This window comes from Oncorhynchus nerka, linkage group LG9b (genome assembly GCF_034236695.1).
Source record: "Oncorhynchus nerka isolate Pitt River linkage group LG9b, Oner_Uvic_2.0, whole genome shotgun sequence".
Taxonomy (NCBI): domain Eukaryota; kingdom Metazoa; phylum Chordata; class Actinopteri; order Salmoniformes; family Salmonidae; genus Oncorhynchus; species Oncorhynchus nerka.
This window is the reverse complement of record NC_088424.1, coordinates 53,668,680-53,687,797: the sequence shown is the minus strand read 5'-3', so window position 1 is coordinate 53,687,797 and position 19,118 is coordinate 53,668,680. Positions and strand designations below refer to the sequence as shown.

Genomic DNA, 19,118 nt, shown 5'->3' with positions numbered 1-19,118 from the left:
AACCCCAGGAAGAGTAGCTGCTGCCTTGGCAGGAACTAATGGGGATCCATAATAAACCCCAGGAAGAGTAGCTGCTGCCTTGGCAGGAACTAATGGGGATCCATAATAAACCCCAGGAAGAGTAGCTGCTGCCTTGGCAGGAACTAATGGGGATCCATAATAAACCCCCAGGAAGAGTAGCTGCTGCCTTGGCAGGAACTAATGGGGATCCATAATAAACCCCAGGAAGAGTAGCTGCTGCCTTGGCAGGAACTAATAGGGATCCATAATAAATACATATAAACATCCCTTTTTCGGGATCCTGTCTTTCAAAGAATTCGTAAAAATCGGAAAAAACTTCCCAGATCTTCATTGTAAAGGATTTAAACACTGTTTCCCATGCTTGTTCAATGAACCATAAACAATTAATGAACATGCACCTGTGAAACGGTCGTTAAGACACTAACAGCTTGCAGACGGTAGGCAATTAAGGTCACAGTTATGAAAACATAGGACCCTAAAGAGGCCTTTCTACTGACTCTGAAAAACACCAAAAGAAAGATGCCCAGGGTCCCTGCTCATCTGCGTGAATGTGCCTTAGGCATGCTGCAAGGAGGCATGAGGACTGCAGATGTGGCCAGGGCAATAAATTGCAATGTCTGTACTGTGAGACGCCTAAGACAGCGCTACAGGGTGGACAGCTGATCGTCCTCGCCGTGGCAGACCACATGTAACAACACCTGCACAGGATCGGTACATCTGAACATCACACCTGCGGGACAGGTACAGGATGGCAACAACTACCCAAGTTACACCAGGAACGCACAGTCCCTCCATCAGTGTTCAGACTGTCCACAATAGGCTAAGAGAGGCTGGACTGAGGGCTTGTATGCCTGTTGTATAGCAGGTCCTCACCGGACATCACTGGCAACAACGTCTCCTATTGGCACAAATCCACCGTCGTTGGCCAGACAGGACTGGGAAAAAGTGCTCTTCACTGACGAGTAGCGTTTTTGTCTGACCAGGGGTAATAGTCGGATTTGCGTTTATCAGTTAAGAAGAAATTCTTATTTTCAATGACGGTTTAGGAACAGTGGGTTAACTGCCTTGTTCAGGGGCAGAACGATAGATTTTCACCTTGTCAGCTCAGGGGATCCAAGCTTGCAACCTTACAGTTAACTAGTCCAACACTCTAACCAGACATTCTGGAACTCTTAGTAACTCGCGGGTGTTGTAACGTTCTGGAACTCTTAGTAACTCGCGGCTGTTGTAACATTCTGGAACTCTTAGTAACTCGCGGCTGTTCTAACGTTCTGGAACTCTTAGTAACTCGCAGCTGTTGTAACATTCTGGAACTCTTAGTAACTCGCGGCTGTTGTAACGTTCTGGAACTCTTAGTAACTTGCGGCTGTTGTAACATTCTGGAACTCTTAGTAACTCGCGGCTGTTCTAACGTTCTGGAACTCTTAGTAACTCGCAGCTGTTGTAACATTCTGGAACTCTTAGTAACTCGCGGCTGTTGTAACATTCTGGAACTCTTAGTAACTCGCAGCTGTTGTAACATTCTGGAACTCTTAGTAACTCGCGGCTGTTGTAACATTCTGGAACTCTGTTACTCTAACCAGACATGTTTGTAGGTCTGGAATTTGGCTGTGGAGTGAAGGTTTGGATGTAGTATCCTGTATGTCCTTGTGAAAAACTTGGATTTTATCTACATTTATTCAACTCAAATTAAATTATTTTTGCAGAAGTTCTCAGGAGCTCATGACTCTAACTTCCTCTCTGTTCTTCTCACTTTCTCTCTCTCCTTCTCCATCAGTATCATCATGTCTGGTCTACAGTGCCTTGGTGAAGATAACATCTGGTTTGAGAAGCCCCGCTACGACGAGGCTGAGAGACGCTTCTACGAGGGAGCCAACGGCCCCTCCACACACTCACACCACCAGGTACTGACGTAACGGCACACTCACACCACCAGGTACTGACGTAACGACACACACTCACACCACCAGGTACTGACGTAACGGCACACTCACACCCAGGTACTGACGTAACGACACACTCACACCACCAGGTACTGACGTAACGACACACTCACACCACCAGGTACTGACGTAACGGCACACTCACACCACCAGGTACTGACGTAACGACACACTCACACCACCAGGTACTGACGTAACGACACTTTCACACCACCAGGTACTGACGTAACGACACTTTCACACCACCAGGTACTGACGTAACGACACACACTCACACCACCAGGTACTGACGTAACGACACACTCACACCACCAGGTACTGACGTAACGACACACTCACACCACCAGGTACCCACGTAACGACACACACTCACACCACCAGGTACCCACGTAACGACACACTCACACCACCAGGTACCCACGTAACGACACACTCACACCACCAGGTACCCACGTAACGACACACTCACACCACCAGGTACCCACGTAACGACACACTCACACCCAGGTACTGACGTAACGACACACTCACACCACCAGGTACTGACGTAACGACACACTCACACCACCAGGTACTGACGTAACGACACACTCACACCACCAGGTACTGACGTAACGACACACACCACCAGGTACTGACGTAACGACACACTCGCACCACCAGGTACTGACGTAACGACACACACTCACCACCAGGTACTGACGTAACGACACACACTCGCACCACCAGGTACTGACGTAACGACACACACTCGCACCACCAGGTACTGACGTAACGACACACACTCGCACCACCAGGTACTGACGTAACGACACACACTCGCACCACCAGGTACTGACGTAACGACACACTCGCACCACCAGGTACTGACGTAACGACACACACTCGCACCACCAGGTACTGACGTAACGACACACTCGCACCACCAGGTACTGACGTAACGACACACACTCGCACCACCAGGTACTGACGTAACGACACACACTCGCACCACCAGGTACTGACGTAACGACACACACTCACACCACCAGGTACTGACGTAACGACACACTCACACCACCAGGTACTGACGTAACGACACACTCGCACCACCAGGTACTGACGTAACGACACACTCACACCACCAGGTACTGACGTAACGACACACACTCACACCACCAGGTACTGACGTAACGACACACACTCACACCACCAGGTACTGACGTAACGACACACACTCACACCACCAGGTACTGACGTAACGACACACACTCACACCACCAGGTACTGACGTAACGACACACTCACACCACCAGGTACTGACGTAACGACACACACTCACACCACCAGGTACTGACGTAACGAAACACACTCACACCACCAGGTACTGACGTAACGACACACTCACACCACCAGGTACTGACGTAACGACACACACTCACACACTCACACCACCAGGTACTGACGTAACGACACACTCACACCACCAGGTACTGACGTAACGGCACACTCACACCACCAGGTACTGACGTAACGGCACACTCACACCACCAGGTACTGACGTAACGACACACTCACACCACCAGGTACTGACGTAACGACACACTCACACCACCAGGTACTGACGTAACGACACACTCACACCACCAGGTACTGACGTAACGGCACACTCACACCACCAGGTACTGACGTAACGGCACACTCACACCACCAGGTACTGACGTAACGACACACACTCACACCACCAGGTACTGACGTAACGCCACACACTCACACCACCAGGTACTGACGTAACGCCACACACTCACACCACCAGGTACTGACGTAACGACACACACTCACACCACCAGGTACTGACGTAACGACACACACTCACACCACCAGGTACTGACGTAACGACACACACTCACACCACCAGGTACTGACGTAACGACACACACTCACACCACCAGGTACTGACGTAACGACACACACTCACACCACCAGGTACTGACGTAACGACACACACTCACACCACCAGGTACTGACGTAACGGCACACTCACACCACCAGGTACTGACGTAACGGCACACTCACACCACTAGGTACCCACGTAACGACACACACACACTCTCTCTCCCCAGGTACCTGCTTTACTAAAGAACGTGGTGTGATGAGGTGCCACCAGGTTCTGATAGAGTATCAGTTGACACTCCACCACCAGGTTGGGACCCTTTCAGACAGTCCTCCACCAGGTACTGTGTGTTAAGCCACACTAACCTTTTATTAGCTGGGCTGAAAACATCTGTCACCACCAGGTACTAGCCTCTGTCCTGTCCTCCATGTTTCAACTGGTGCTGCTGGGAATGTCACAGGTTAGGATGAAACTCTTAGTACCACCAGGTACTGGCTGTTGTAACGTTCTGGAACTCTTAGGTAACTGACGACTGTTGTAACGTTCTGGAACTCTTAGTAACTCTCGACTGTTGTAACGTTCTGGAACTCTTAGTAACTCGCGACTGTTGTAACATTCCATGAACTCTCTAGTAACTATCGCGACTGTTGTAACGTAAGTTGGGACTCTTAGTAACTCACTGTTGTAACGTTCTGGAACTCTTAGTAACTCGAGGTTCTGATAGAGTATCAGTTGAGACGCCACTAAGTTGGCTGTTGTAAGCCACACTGGAACTCTTATTAGCTGGGCTGTTGTAAGTCGTTCTGGAACTCTTAGTAACTGTCCTCCTGTTTAACGTGCTGCTGGAACTCTTCAGTTAGGATGAAACTCTTAGTAGCGGCTGTTGTAACGTTCTGGAACTCTTAGTAACTCGCGGCTGTTGTAACGTTCTGGAACTCTTAGTAACTCGCGACTGTTGTAACGTTCTGGAACTCTTAGTAACTCGCGACTGTTGTAACGTTCTGGAACTCTTAGTAACTCGCGACTGTTGTAACGTTCTGGAACTCTTAGTAACGCGCGGCTGTTGTAACATTCTCAGAGACAGTGGAGTTGAAATAATGTGGCTTCTGGAACTCTTAGTAATCTTTCTCTGTTTTCAATGTCCTTATTTCTTAGTATTCCCGACTTCTCTTTCTGTTGTTCTGAACGTTCTGGAACTCTTCTTTCTCCTCCTCTCCTTCATGGCTGTTTTACTGTCCTCTCCTCCCTGTCTGCTGTTGTAACGTTCTGGAACTCTTAGTCTCCTCCCGGCTGTTTCACGTTCTGGAACTCTGTTTCAGTGTCCTCTCCTCCCTGTCTGTGTCCTGTAACGTTCTGGAACTCTTATTAACTCCTCCCTGCTGTTTACTGTCGTTCTGGAACTCTTAGTAACTCTCCTCCCTGTTCTGTCGTTCTGGAACTCTCTGTGTCCTGGCTGTTGTAACCCTGTCTGTTCTGGAACTCTTAGTCCCTGTCTGCTGTTGTAACGTTCTGGAACTCTTAGTAACTCCTCCCTGGCTGTTGTAACTTCTGGAACTCTGTGTCCTCTCCTCCTGTTGTGTCCTTCTGGAACTCTTTCACTGTCCTCTCCTCCCTGGCTGTGTCCTGTCCTCTTCTGGAACTCTTAGTAACTCGCCTCCTGTCTGTTTCACTGTCCTCTCCTCCCTGTCTGTTCCTGTCCTCTCCTCCCTGTCTGTGTCCTGTTGTAACATTCTCAGTGGTTGAAATAATGTGGCTCTGGTTAACAATCTATGTGTCCTCTCCATCTTTCTCTGTTTTCAATGTCCCTTATTTCCTGTAGTATTCCTTCTCTTTCTGTCTGTGTTCCTGATGTCTATCTTGGTGGACCTGCAATATTTCTCCTCTTTCTCCTCCTCTCCTTCATGGCTGTTTTACTGTCCTCTCCTCCCTGTCTGTGTCCTATCCTCTCCTCCCTGTCTCTGTCCTCTCCTCCCTGTCTGTTTCACTGTCCTCTCCTCCCTGTCTGTGTCCTGTCCTCTCCTCCCTGTCTGTGTCCTATCCTCTCCTCCCTGTCTGTTTCACTGTCCTCTCCTCCCTGTCTCTGTCCTCTCCTCCCTGTCTGTTTCACTGTCCTCTCCTCCCTGTCTGTGTCCTGTCCTCTCCTCCCTGTCTGTGTCCTGTCCTCTCCTCCCTGTCTGTGTCCTGTCCTCCTCCCTGTCTGTTTCACTGTCCTCTCCTCCCTGTCTGTGTCCTCTCCTCCCTGTCTGTGTCCTCTCCTCCCTGTCTGTTTCACTGTCCTCTCCTCCCTGTCTGTTTCACTGTCCTCTCCTCCCTGTCTGTGTCCTGTCCTCTCCTCCCTGTCTGTGTCCTGTCCTCTCCTCCCTGTCTGTTTCACTGTCCTCTCCTCCCTGTCTGTGTCCTGTCCTCTCCTCCCTGTCTGTGTCCTGTCCTCTCCTCCCTGTCTGTGTCCTCTGCTCCCTGTCTGTTTCACTGTCCTCTCCTCCCTGTCTGTGTCCTCTCCTCTCCTCCCTGTCTGTTTCACTGTCCTCTCCTCCCTGTCTGTGTCCTGTCCTCTCCTCCCTGTCTGTGTCCTGTCCTCTCCTCCTGTCTGTTTCCTGTCCTCTCCTCCCTGTCTGTGTCCTGTCCTCTCCTCCCTGTCTGTGTCCTCTCCCTCCCTGTCTGTGTCCTCTCCCTCCCTGTCTGTGTCCTGTCCTCTCCTCCCTGTCTGTGTCCTGTCCTCTCCTCCCTGTCTGTTTCACTCTCCTCCCTGTCTGTTTCTGTCCTCTCCTCCTGTCCTGTCCTCTCCTCCCTGTCTGTGTCCTGTCCTCTCCTCCCTGTCTGTGTCCTGTCCTCTCCTCCCTGTCTGTGTCCTCTGCTCCCTGTCTGTTTCACTGTCCTCTCCTCCCTGTCTGTGTCCTCTCCTCCCTGTCTGTTTCACTGTCCTCTCCTCCCTGTCTGTGTCCTGTCCTCTCCTCCCTGTCTGTGTCCTGTCCTCTCCTCCCTGTCTGTGTCCTGTCCTCTCCTCCCTGTCTGTTTCACTGTCCTCTCCTCCCTGTCTGTGTCCTCTCCTCCCTGTCTGTGTCCTCTCCTCCCTGTCTGTGTCCTGTCCTCTCCTCCCTATCTGTGTCCTGTCCTCTCCTCCCTGTCTGTGTCCTGTCCTCTCCTCCCTGTCTGTGTCCTGTCCTCTCCTCCCTGTCTGTGTCCTGTCCTCTCCTCCCTGTCTGTGTCCTGTCCTCTCCTCCCTGTCTGTGTCCTCTCCTCCCTGTCTGTGTCCTCTCTCTCCCTGTCTGTGTCCTCCTCTCCTCCCTGTCTGTGTCCTCTCCTCCCTGTCTGTGTCCTCTCCTCCTGTCTGTCTTCACTGTCCTCTCCTCCCTGTCTGTGTCCTGTCCTCTCCTCCCTGTCTGTGTCCTGTCCTCTCCTCCCCTGTCTGTGTCTGTCCTCTCCTCCCTGTCTGTGTCCTGTCCTCTCCTCCCTGTCTGTTTCACTGTCCTCTCCTCCCTGTCTGTTTCACTGTCTTCTCCTCCCTGTCTGTTTCACTGTCCTCTCCCTCCCTGTCCTCTCCTCCCTGTCTGTCCTCCTGTCTGTGTCTCCTCTCCTCCCTGTCTGTTTCACTGTCCTCTCCTCCCTGTCTGTTTCACTGTCCTCCTCCCCCTGTCTCTGTCCTCTCCTCCCTGTCTGTGTCCTGTCCTCTCCTCCCTGTCTGTTTCACTGTCCTGTCTCTCTCCCCCTGTCTGTGTCCTGTCCTCTCCTCCCTGTCTGTGTCCTGTCCTCTCCTCCCTGTCTGTGTCCTGTCCTCTCCTCCCTGTCTGTGTCCTGTCCTCTCCTCCCTGTCTGTGTCCCTGTCCTCTCCTCCCTGTCTGTTTCACTGTCCTCTCCTCCCTGTCTGTTTCACTGTCCTCTCCTCCCCTGTCTGTTTCACTGTCCTCTCCTCCCTGTCTGTGTCCTTCACTCTCCTCCCTGTCTGTGTCTCCTCTCCTCCTGTCTGTGTCCTGTCCTCCCCCTGTCTGTGTCCTGTCCTCTCCTCCCTGTCTGTGTCCTGTCCTCTCCTCCCTGTCTGTGTCACTGTCCTCCCTCCCTGTCTGTGTCCCTCTCCTCCCTGTCTGTGTCCTCCCTGTCCCTGTCTGTGTCCTGTCTCCTCCCTGTCTGTTTCACTGTCCTCCCTGTCTGTGTCCTCTCCTCCCTGTCTGTGTCCTCTCCTCCCTGTCTGTGTCCTCTCCTCCCTGTCTGTGTCCTCTCCTCCCTGTCTGTTTCACTGTCCTCTCCTCCCTGTCTGTGTCCTGTCCTCTCCTCCCTGTCTGTGTCCTGTCCTCTCCTCCCTGTCTGTGTCCTGTCCTCTCCTCCCTGTCTGTGTCCTGTCCTCTCCTCCCTGTCTGTTTCACTGTCCTCTCCTCCCTGTCTGTTTCACTGTCTTCTCCTCCCTGTCTGTGTCCTGTCCTCTCCTCCCTGTCTGTGTCCTGTCCTCTCCTCCCTGTCTGTTTCACTGTCCTCTCCTCCCTGTCTGTTTCACTGTCCTCTCCTCCCTGTCTCTGTCCTCTCCTCCCTGTCTGTGTCCTGTCCTCTCCTCCCTGTCTGTTTCACTGTCCTCTCCTCCCTGTCTGTGTCCTGTCCTCTCCTCCCTGTCTGTGTCCTGTCCTCTCCTCCCTGTCTGTGACCTGTCCTCTCCTCCCTGTCTGTGTCCTGTCCTCTCCTCCCTGTCTGTGTCCTGTCCTCTCCTCCCTGTCTGTTTCACTGTCCTCTCCTCCCTGTCTGTTTCACTGTCCTCTCCTCCCTGTCTGTTTCACTGTCCTCTCCTCCCTGTCTGTTTCACTGTCCTCTCCTCCCTGTCTGTGTCCTCTCCTCCCTGTCTGTGTCCTGTCCTCCCTGTCTGTTTCACTGTCCTCTCCTCCCTGTCTGTGTCACTCTCCTCCCTGTCTGTGTCCCTGTCCTCCCTGTCTGTGTCCTCTCCTCCCTGTGTTTCTGTCTGTGTCCTCCTCTCCTCCCCTGTCTGTGTCCTCTCCTCCCTGTCTGTTTCACTGTGTCCTCCCTCCCTGTCTGTGTCCTCTCCTCCCTGTCTGTGTCCTCTCCTCCCTGTCCTGTCCTCTCCTCCCTGTCTGTGTCCTCTCCTCCCTGTCTGTGTCCTCTCCTCCCTGTCTGTTTCACTGTCCTCCCTGTCTGTGTCCTCTCCTCCCTGTCTGTGTCCTCTCCTCCCTGTCCTGTCCTCTCCTCCCTGTCTGTGTCCTCTCCTCCCTGTCTGTGTCCTCTCCTCCCTGTCTGTGTCCTGTCCTCTCCTCCCTGTCCTGTCCTCTCCTCCCTGTCTGTGTCCTCTCCTCCCTGTCTGTGTCCTCTCCTCCCTGTCTGTGTCCTCTCCTCCCTGTCTGTTTCACTGTCCTCCCTGTCTGTGTCCTCTCCTCCCTGTCTGTGTCCTGTCCTCTCCTCCCTGTCCTCTCCTCCCTGTCTGTGTCCTCTCCTCCCTGTCTGTGTCCTCTCCTCCCTGTCTGTTTCACTGTCCTCCCTGTCTGTGTCATCTCCTCCCTGTCTGTGTCCTCTCCTCCCTGTCCTGTCCTCTCCTCCCTGTCTGTGTCCTCTCCTCCCTGTCTGTGTCCTCTCCTCCCTGTCTGTGTCCTGTCCTCTCCTCCCTGTCTGTGTCCTCTCCTCCCTGTCTGTGTCCTCTCCTCCCTGTCTGTGTCCTCTCCTCCCTGTCTGTGTCCTGTCCTCCTTCCCCTCTCCATGTTAACCAGGTAAAGTCAGCGCTCCAAGGTAGAGGACGATCTCGTCCCCAGAAGCGCCAGCACAGGAATGTAAGTCCCCGTCATAAGGGCCTTGTTCAGGGCTGAGAGGTGCATGGACTGGACTGGCGTGTACGACGCACACAGATTGACCAACCCCCCAACCCCCCACTCTCTAATTCTGTCCTCTCTGCCCCATGGATCATCCACTAGATTCAGCCGCAGACCAATTTCTTTCTTGACCGGATGATTGGGGGCCAGAACATAATTACAAATCATTTGTAGACTCCAATTTGATTGCAGGAGTCCCAAACAGATATAATGTTTGACGAAAACAGAATCATTTCTAACCGTTCTTCCATTAGTATAAGATTGCATGCATCTCTATTATACGAATATGAAATACTTAGGAACAGATTTCTTAAATTAACATTAACAAGCTGAACTCCTGGTGTTTTTACAGTGTTCTCAGAATGCTTGGAGGGGCCAAATTCGGACCACCAATTGGGGAACCCTGCTCTGTCAGAGAGCTGACCAGTTGAATATCTGCTCTGTCAGAGAGCTGACCTGTTGACAGTTAAATATCTGCTCTGTCAGAGAGCTGACCAGTTGAATATCTGCTCTGTCAGAGAGCTGACCAGTTAAATATCTGCTCTGTCAGAGAGCTGACCAGTTAAATATCTGCTCTGTCAGAGAGCTGACCAGTTAAATATCTGCTCTGTCAGAGAGCTGACCAGTTAAATATCTGCTCTGTCAGAGAGCTGACCAGTTAAATATCTGCTCTGTCAGAGAGCTGACCTGTTGACAGTTAAATATCTGCTCTGTCAGAGAGCTGACCTGTTGACAGTTAAATATCTGCTCTGTCAGAGAGCTGACCTGTTGAATATCTGCTCTGTCAGAGAGCTGACCTGTTGACAGTTAAATATCTGCTCTGTCAGAGAGCTGACCTGTTGAATATCTGCTCTGTCAGAGAGCTGACCTGTTAAATATCTGCTCTGTCAGAGAGCACCGGGTGTGTGTGTGTCTAGTCTTCCTCTGACCACCGGGTGTGTGTGTGTCTAGTCTTCCTCTGACCACCGGGTGGGTGTGTGTGTGTGTGTCTAGTCTTCCTCTGACCACTGGGTGTGTGTGTGTGTGTGTAGTCTTCCTCAGCCAGCGGGGACCAGGAGCTGGTGTCTCGTATGAAGAGTGTGGAGCTGGAGAACCAGGGACTGCACAAAGGTACGCCTGTCTTTAATGATCATATTCTCATCTATATATCTCCATTGATCCAGTTCACAGACCACAGAGATGATTGACGATAATGTTGTGTGTTTATAGTGGTGGAGGATCTGAGAGCAGCCTTGTTCAAGCTGGAGAACAGAGTCCGGGTTCTGGAGAGGAGCCCGGCTGTTCCCTGCGCCAAGGTGGGTTTAGAGAAGTCTAATTAACACTGTCCGCTCAAGCGAAATGCTTCAATTTCGAAAGTCCAACCCCGTCCGCAGCTGCATTGGCTGTTGTGGGAACTCTGTGCGGACTGGAGCGGACATTCGGGTTGAAGATTGAAGGTGTACATTTGGATTTTTTCTGTACCAAGAATGGTGTGATCCATGAACGATATTTAGGCTTTATAACTACACTGAACAAACATACGTGTTGGTCTCATGTTTCATGAGCTGAAATAAAAAATCCTCAGAAATGTTCCAAACGCACAAAAATATTATTTCTCTCAAATTTGTTTACGTTCCTGTTGGTGAGCATTTCTCCTTCACCAAGATAATCCATCCACCTGACGGGGCTGGCAGATCAAGAATCTGATTTAAACAGCATGTTTAAAAGTGGACCTTGTGCTGTGGACAATAAAAGGCCACTAAATTGTATAGTTTTGTCACGCAACACAATGCCAGATGTCTCAAGTTTTGAGGAAGCGAGCAGTTGGAATGCTGACTGCAGGAATGTCCACCAGAGCTGTTGCCAGAGAATTGAATGTTCATTTTTGTACCATAAGCTGCAACATCGTTTCAGAGAATTTGTCAGAACGTCCAACCAGCCTCACAACCACAGACCACGTAACCACAGACTACAGTAACCACGCCAGGACCTCCACATCCGGCTTCATCACCCTGTGTAATCGTCTGAGACCAGCCACCCAGACAGCTGATGAAACTGGGGGTTTGGACAACCAATTACAAACCGTCAGAAACAGTCTCAGAGAAGCTCATCTGCGTGCTCGTCGTCCTCACCAGGGTCTTGAACTGACTCCATTTGGGCGTCGTAACCGACTTCAGTGGATAAATGATCACCTTCGATGGCCACTGGCATCGCTGGAGAAGTGGGCTCTTCAAGGATGAATCCCTGTTTCAACTGTACTGGGCAGACAGCGTGTATGGTGTCGTGTGGGCGAGGGGTTTAGTGATGTCAACGTTGTGAACAGAGTGTCCCATGGTAACGGTGGGGTTATGGTATGGGCAGACAGCGTGTATGGTGTCGTGTGGGAGAGGGGTTTAGTGATGTCAACGTTGTGAACAGAGTGTCCCATGGTAACGGTGGGGTTATGGTATGGGGCAGACAGCGTGTATGGTGTCGTGTGGGTCCCATGAGGGGGGTTTAGTGATGGTGTCAGACGTTTAGTGATGTCAACAGAGTGTCCCATGGTAACGGTGGGGTTATGGTATGGGGCAGACAGCGTGTATGGTGTCGTGTGGGAGAGGGGTTTAGTGATGTCAACGTTGTGAACAGAGTGCCCCATGGTAACGGTGGGGTTATGGTATGGGCAGACAGCGTGTATGGTGTCGTGTGGGCGAGGGGTTTAGTGATGTCAACGTTGTGAACAGAGTGCCCCATGGTAACGGTGGGGTTATGGTATGGGCAGGCATAAGCTACAGACAATGAACACATTTTATTGATGGCAATTTGAATGCACAGAGATACTGTGATGAGATCCCATCGCTGTGCCATTCATCCACCTCCACCACCTCATGTTTCAGCATGATAATACACGGCCCCATGTCACCCATTGAGCATGTTTGGGATGCTCTGGATCTACGTGTACGACAGCGTGTTCCAGTTCCCGCCAATATCCAACAACATTACAACCATTGAAGAGGAGTGGGACAACATTCCACAGGCCACAATCAGCAGCCTGATCAACTCTATGTGAAGGAGATGTGCTGCATGAGACAAATGGTCACACCAGATACTGACTGGTTCTGATCCACACCAGATACTGACTGGTTCTGATCCACACCAGATACTGACTGGTTCTGATCCACACCAGATACTGACTGGTTCTGATCCACACCAGATACTGACTGGTTCTGATCCACACCAGATACTGACTGGTTCTGATCCACACCAGATACTGACTGGTTCTGATCCACACCAGATACTGACTGGTTCTGATCCACACCAGATACTGACTGGTTCTGATCCACACCAGATACTGACTGGTTCTGATCCACACCAGATACTGACTGGTTCTGATCCACACCAGATACTGACTGGTTCTGATCCAAACCCTACCTCTTTATTAAGGTATCTGTGACCAACAGATGCATGTCTGTATTCCCAGTCATGTGGAATACATAGATTAGGGCCTCATGCATTTAAATGGACTTTCCTCATGAACTGCAACTGAGAAAAATCTTTGAAATTGTTCCATCAGTGTATGAACAATATTTTGTAGATGTTTATTTCTCCTGTCTCCTCCCAGGCGGTGACTGTTCAGTCTGTGAAGGTAGAGGAGGAGGAGGATGATGATGAGATGGACCTCTTTGGGAGCGATGAGGAGGATGAAGAGGCAGAGAGGCTGAAGGAGGAGAGAATCGCTGCTTACGCTGCCAAGAAGTCTAAGAAACCAGCACTCATCGCCAAGTCCTCTATCCTGCTCGATGTCAAACCTGTACGTTGTCCCCTGTCTGTCCCGTCTGTCCCCTGTCTGTGCTCTGTCTGTCCCCTGTCTGTCCTCTGTCCTCTGTCTGTCCTCTGTCTGTCCCCCGTCTGTCCCCTGTCTGTCCCCTGTCTGTCCCCTGTCTGTCCCCTGTCTGTCCTCCGTCTGTCCCCCGTCTGTCCTCTATCCCCCGTCTGTCCTCTATCCCCCGTCTGTCCTCTGTCCCGTCTGTCCTCTATCCCCCGTCTGTCCTCTATCCCCAGTCTGTCCCGTCTGTCCTCTGTCCCCAGTCTGTCCCGTTTGTCCTCTATCCCCTGTCTGTCCCTTGTCTGTCCTCTATCCCCTGTCTGTCCCCTGTCTGTCCTCTATCCCCCGTCTGTCCTCTATCCCCAGTCTGTCCTCTGTCCCCCGTCTGTCCCCTGTCTGTCCTCTATCCCCTGTCTGTCCTCTGTCCCCTGTCTGTCCTCTGTCTGTCCTCTATCCCCTGTCTGTCCTCTATCCCCTGTCTGTCCTCTATCCCCTGTCTGTCCTCTATCCCCTGTCTGTCCCCCGTCTGTCCTCTGTCCCCCGTCTGTCCTCTATCCCCCCGTCTGTCTATCCTCTATCCCCCCCCTATCTGTCCCCTGTCTGTCCTCTATCCTCTGTCTGTCCCTGTCTGTCCTCTGTCTGTCCCTATCCCCTGTCTGTCCCCGTCTATCCCGTCTGTCCTCTATCCCCTGTCTGTCCCCCTATCTGTCCTCTGTCCCCGTCTGTCCTCTGTCCCCCCGTCTGTCCTCTATCCCCGTCTATCCTCTGTCCCCTATCGTCTGTCCTCTATCCTCTGTCCCCTGTCTGTCCCCTATCCCCTGTCTGTCCTCTGTCCCCCGTCTGTCCTCTATCCCCTGTCTGTCCCCCGTCTGTCCTCTGTCCCCTGTCTGTCCTCTATCCCCGTCTGTCCCCTGTCTGTCCTCTATCCTCTGTCCCCGTCTGTCCTCTATCCCCTGTCTATCCCCCTGTCTGTCCTCTATCCCCTGTCTGTCCCCTGTCTGTCCTCTGTCCCCTGTCTGTCCCCCGTCTGTCCTCTATCCCCTGTCTGTCCTCTGTCCCCGTGTCTATCCTCTATCCCCTGTCTGTCCTCTATCCTCTGTCCCCCGTCTGTCCTCTATCCCCTGTCTATCCCCCCCGTCTGTCCTCTATCCCCTGTCTGTCCCCTGTCTGTCCCCTGTCTGTCCTCTATCCCCCCTGTCTGTCTGTCCCTCTATCCCCTGTCTGTCCTCTGTCCCCCGTCTGTCCTCTATCCCCCTGTCTGTCCTCTGTCCCCGTCTGTCCTCTCTATCCCCAGTCTGTCCTCTGTCCCCGTCTGTCCTCTGTCCCCCTGTCTGTCCTCTATCCCCCGTCTGTCCTCTGTCCCCCCGTCTGTCCTCTATCCCCGTCTGTCCTCTATCCCTATCCCCGTCTGTCCCCTGTCTGTCCTCTATCCCCTGTCTGTCTGTCTCTGTCCCCGTCTGTCCCCCTGTCTGTCCCCTGTCTCTATCCCCCTGTCTGTCCTCTGTCCCCCGTCTGTCCCCTGTCTGTCCTCTGTCCCCTGTCTATCCTCTGTCCCCGTCTGTCCCCTGTCCCCTGTCTGTCCTCTGTCCCCGTCTGTCCTCTGTCCCCCGTCTGTCTGTCCCTCTGTCCCCGTCTGTCCTCTGTCCCCTGTCCCCTGTCTGTCCCTCTGTCCCCCGTCTGTCCTCTGTCCCCCGTCTGTCCTCTGTCCCCGTCTGTCCTCTATCCCCCGTCTGTCCTCTATCCCCGTCTGTCCTCTGTCCCCGTCTGTCCCCCCGTCTGTCCTCTGTCCCCTGTCTGTCCCCCGTCTGTCCTCTGTCCCATCTGTCCTCTATCCCCTGTCTGTCCTCTATCCCCCGTCTGTCCCCTGTCTGTCCTCTGTCCCCAGTCTGTCCTCTATCCCCGTCTGTCCCCTGTCTGTCCTCTATCCCCGTCTGTCCCCTGTCTGTCGTCTGTCCCCTGTCTGTCCTCTATCCCCCGTCTGTCCTCTGTCCCCGTCTGTCCTCTATCCCCCTGTCTGTCCCCCGTCTGTCCCCTCCGTCTGTCCCCTGTCTGTCCTCTATCCCCTGTCTGTCCCCCGTCTGTCCCCAGTCTGTCCTCTCCCCTGTCTGTCCTCTATCTGTCCCCCGTCTGTCCTCTGTCCCCCCGTCTGTCCTCTGTCCCCTGTCTGTCCCCCGTCTGTCCTCTGTCCCCTGTCTGTCCCCCCCGTCTGTCCTCTGTCCCCTGTCTGTCCCCCGTCTGTCCCCTGTCTGTCCCCTGTCTGTCCTCTACATTTACATTTAAGTCATTTAGCAGACGCTCTTATCCAGAGCGACTTACCTCTGTCCTCCGTCTGTCCTCTGTCCCCCGTCTGTCCTCTGTCCTCCGTCTGTCCCCTGTCTGTCCCCTGTCTGTCCTCTATCCCCGTCTGTCCTCTGTCCCCAGTCTGTCCTCTGTCCCCGTCTGTCCTCTGTCCCCCCCGTCTGTCCTCTGTCCCCTGTCTGTCCTCTATCCCCTGTCTGTCCCCTGTCTGTCCTCTGTCCCCTGTCTGTCCCCTGTCTGTCCTCTGTCCCCTGTCTGTCCTCTATCCCCTGTCTGTCCCCTGTCTGTCCTCTATCCCCTGTCTGTCCCCCGTCTGTCCCCTGTCTGTCCTCTATCCCCTGTCTGTCCTCTATCCCCTGTCTGTCCCCGTCTGTCCTCTGTCCCCCCCGTCTGTCCCCTGTCTGTCCCCCCGTCTGTCCTCTGTCCCCCTGTCTGTCCCCGTCTGTCCTCTGTCCCCTGTCTGTCCCCGTCTGTCCTCTGTCCCCTGTCTGTCCCCCGTCTGTCCTCCCTGTCTGTCCCCGTCTGTCCTCTGTCTGTCCCCCGTCTGTCCTCTGTCCCCTGTCTGTCCCCGTCTGTCCTCTGTCCTCCGTCTGTCCCCGTCTGTCCCCGTCTGTCCTCCGTCTGTCCCCGTCTGTCCTCTGTCCCCGTCTGTCCTCTGTCCCCGTCTGTCCTCTGTCCCCGTCTGTCCTCTGTCCCCCGTCTGTCCTCTGTCCCCCGTCTGTCCTCTGTCCCCCGTCTGTCCTCTGTCCCCTGTCTGTCCTCTATCCCCTGTCTGTCCTCTGTCCCCCGTCTGTCCCCTGTCTGTCCTCTGTCCCCCGTCTGTCCTCTGTCCCCTGTCTGTCCTCTATCTAATGCTTTCTCCCCTCCTCTCCCTCCTCAGTGGGATGATGAGACAGACATGTCTAAGTTGGAGGAGTGTGTGAGGTCTGTTGTAGCTGACGGTCTGCTGTGGGGTCAGTCCAAGCTGGTTCCCGTGGGTTACGGCATAAAGAAGCTTCAGATCGGGTGTGTTGTCGAGGACGACAAGGTGGGGACAGACCTGCTAGAAGAAGAGATCACCAAGTTTGAGGACTATGTGAGTATCACACGCTGTAGATAACACAACTACTACTATTGTATTATAGTGGTCTGAGGACACATTACCCTGATCTGAGATACTACTACTACTAGTGTATTATAGTGGTCTGAGGACACATTACCCTGATCTGAGATACTACTACTAGTGTATTATAGTGGCCTGAGGACACATTACCCTGATCTGAGATACTACTACTACTACTACTAGTGTATTATAGTGGTCTGAGGACACATTACCCTGATCTGAGATACTACTACTACTACTACTAGTGTATTATAGTGGTCTGAGGACACATTACCCTGATCTGAGATACTACTACTAGTGTATTATAGTGGTCTGAGGACACATTACCCTGATCTGAGATACTACTACTACTACTACTAGGGTATTATAGTGGTCTGAGGACACATTACCCTGATCTGAGATACTACTACTACTACTACTAGTGTATTATAGTGGTCTGAGGACACATTACCCTGATCTGAGATACTACTACTAGTGTATTATAGTGGTCTGAGGACACATTACCCTGATCTGAGATAATACTACTACTACTACTACTACTACTAGTGTATTATAGTGGTCTGAGGACACATTACCCTGATCTGAGATACTACTACTAGTGTATTATAGTGGTCTGAGGACACATTACCCTGATCTGAGATACTACTACTACTACTACTACTAGTGTATTATAGTGGTCTGGGGACACATTACCCTGATCTGAGATACTACTACTACTACTACTACTACTACTACTACTAGTGTATTATAGTGGTCTGAGGACACATTACCCTGATCTGAGATACTACTACTACTACTACTACTACTAGGGTATTATAGTGGTCTGAGGACACATTACCCTGATCTGAGATACTACTACTAGTGTATTATAGTGGTCTGAGGACACATTACCCTGATCTGAGATACTACTACTAGTGTATTATAGTGGTCTGAGGACACATTACCCTGATCTGAGATACTACTACTAGTGTATTATAGTGGCCTGAGGACACATTACCCTGATCTGAGATACTACTACTAGTGTATTATAGTGGTCTGAGGACACATTACCCTGATCTGAGATACTACTACTAGTGTATTATAGTGGTCTGAGGACACATTACCCTGATCTGAGATACTACTACTACTACTACTAGTGTATTATAGTGGCCTGAGGACACATTACCCTGATCTGAGATACTACTACTAGTGTATTATAGTGGCCTGAGGACACATTACCCTGATCTGAGATACTACTACTAGTGTATTATAGTGGTCTGAGGACACATTACCCTGATCTGAGATACTACTACTACTACTACTAGTGTATTATAGTGGCCTGAGGACACATTACCCTGATCTGAGATACTACTACTAGTGTATTATAGTGGCCTGAGGACACATTACCCTGATCTGAGATACTACTACTACTACTACTAGTGTATTATAGTGGTCTGAGGACACATTACCCTGATCTGAGATACTACTACTACTACTACTACTACTACTACTAGTGTATTATAGTGGTCTGAGGACACATTACCCTGATCTGAGATAATACTACTACTACCACTACTAGTGTATTATAGTGGTCTGAGGACACATTACCCTGATCTGAGATACTATTACTACTACTACTACTACTACTAGTGTATTATAGTGGTCTGAGGACACATTACCCTGATCTGAGATACTACTACTACTACTACTACTACTAGTGTATTATAGTGGTCTGAGGACACATTACCCTGATCTGAGATACTACTACTAGTGTATTATAGTGGCCTGAGGACACATTACCCTGATCTGAGATACTACTACTAGTGTATTATAGTGGTCTGAGGACACATTACCCTGATCTGAGATACTACTACTAGTGTATTATAGTGGTCTGAGGACACATTACCCTGATCTGAGATACTACTACTACTACTAGTGTATTATAGTGGCCTGAGGACACATTACCCTGATCTGAGATACTACTACTAGTGTATTATAGTGGCCTGAGGACACATTACCTGATCTGAGATACTGATCTGAGATACTACTACTAGTGTATTATAGTGGTCTGAGGACACATTACCCTGATCTGAGATACTACTACTACTACTACTAGTGTATTATAGTGGCCTGAGGACACATTACCCTGATCTGAGATACTACTACTAGTGTATTATAGTGGCCTGAGGACACATTACCCTGATCTGAGATACTACTACTACTACTACTAGTGTATTATAGTGGTCTGAGGACACATTACCCTGATCTGAGATACTACTACTACTACTACTACTACTACTACTAGTGTATTATAGTGGTCTGA

The 19,118-nt window shown here is 51.5% G+C and overlaps 1 protein-coding gene across 4 annotated transcripts in view; it reads left to right on the top strand.

The window, feature by feature from the left end:
• The window catches only part of eef1da (eukaryotic translation elongation factor 1 delta a (guanine nucleotide exchange protein)), a 36,085-nt gene that overhangs the window by 12,247 nt on the left and 4,720 nt on the right, over nt 1-19,118 (top strand). The window contains exons 2-7 of one of the 4 annotated variants that reach the window (XM_065013860.1): nt 1,799-1,925; nt 9,534-9,593; nt 10,664-10,742; nt 10,842-10,927; nt 13,213-13,401; nt 16,595-16,789. In XM_065013860.1, coding sequence (XP_064869932.1) covers nt 1,806-1,925; nt 9,534-9,593; nt 10,664-10,742; nt 10,842-10,927; nt 13,213-13,401; nt 16,595-16,789 — 729 coding nt within the window. In that variant the 5' untranslated portion in view covers nt 1,799-1,805. Of the gene's footprint in view, nt 1-1,798; nt 1,926-3,941; nt 3,964-3,983; nt 3,996-9,533; nt 9,594-10,663; nt 10,743-10,841; nt 10,928-13,212; nt 13,402-16,594; nt 16,790-19,118 lie in introns of those variants that run through there. The other 3 variants (XM_065013861.1, XM_065013863.1, XM_065013862.1) reach the window with 3 other exon arrangements.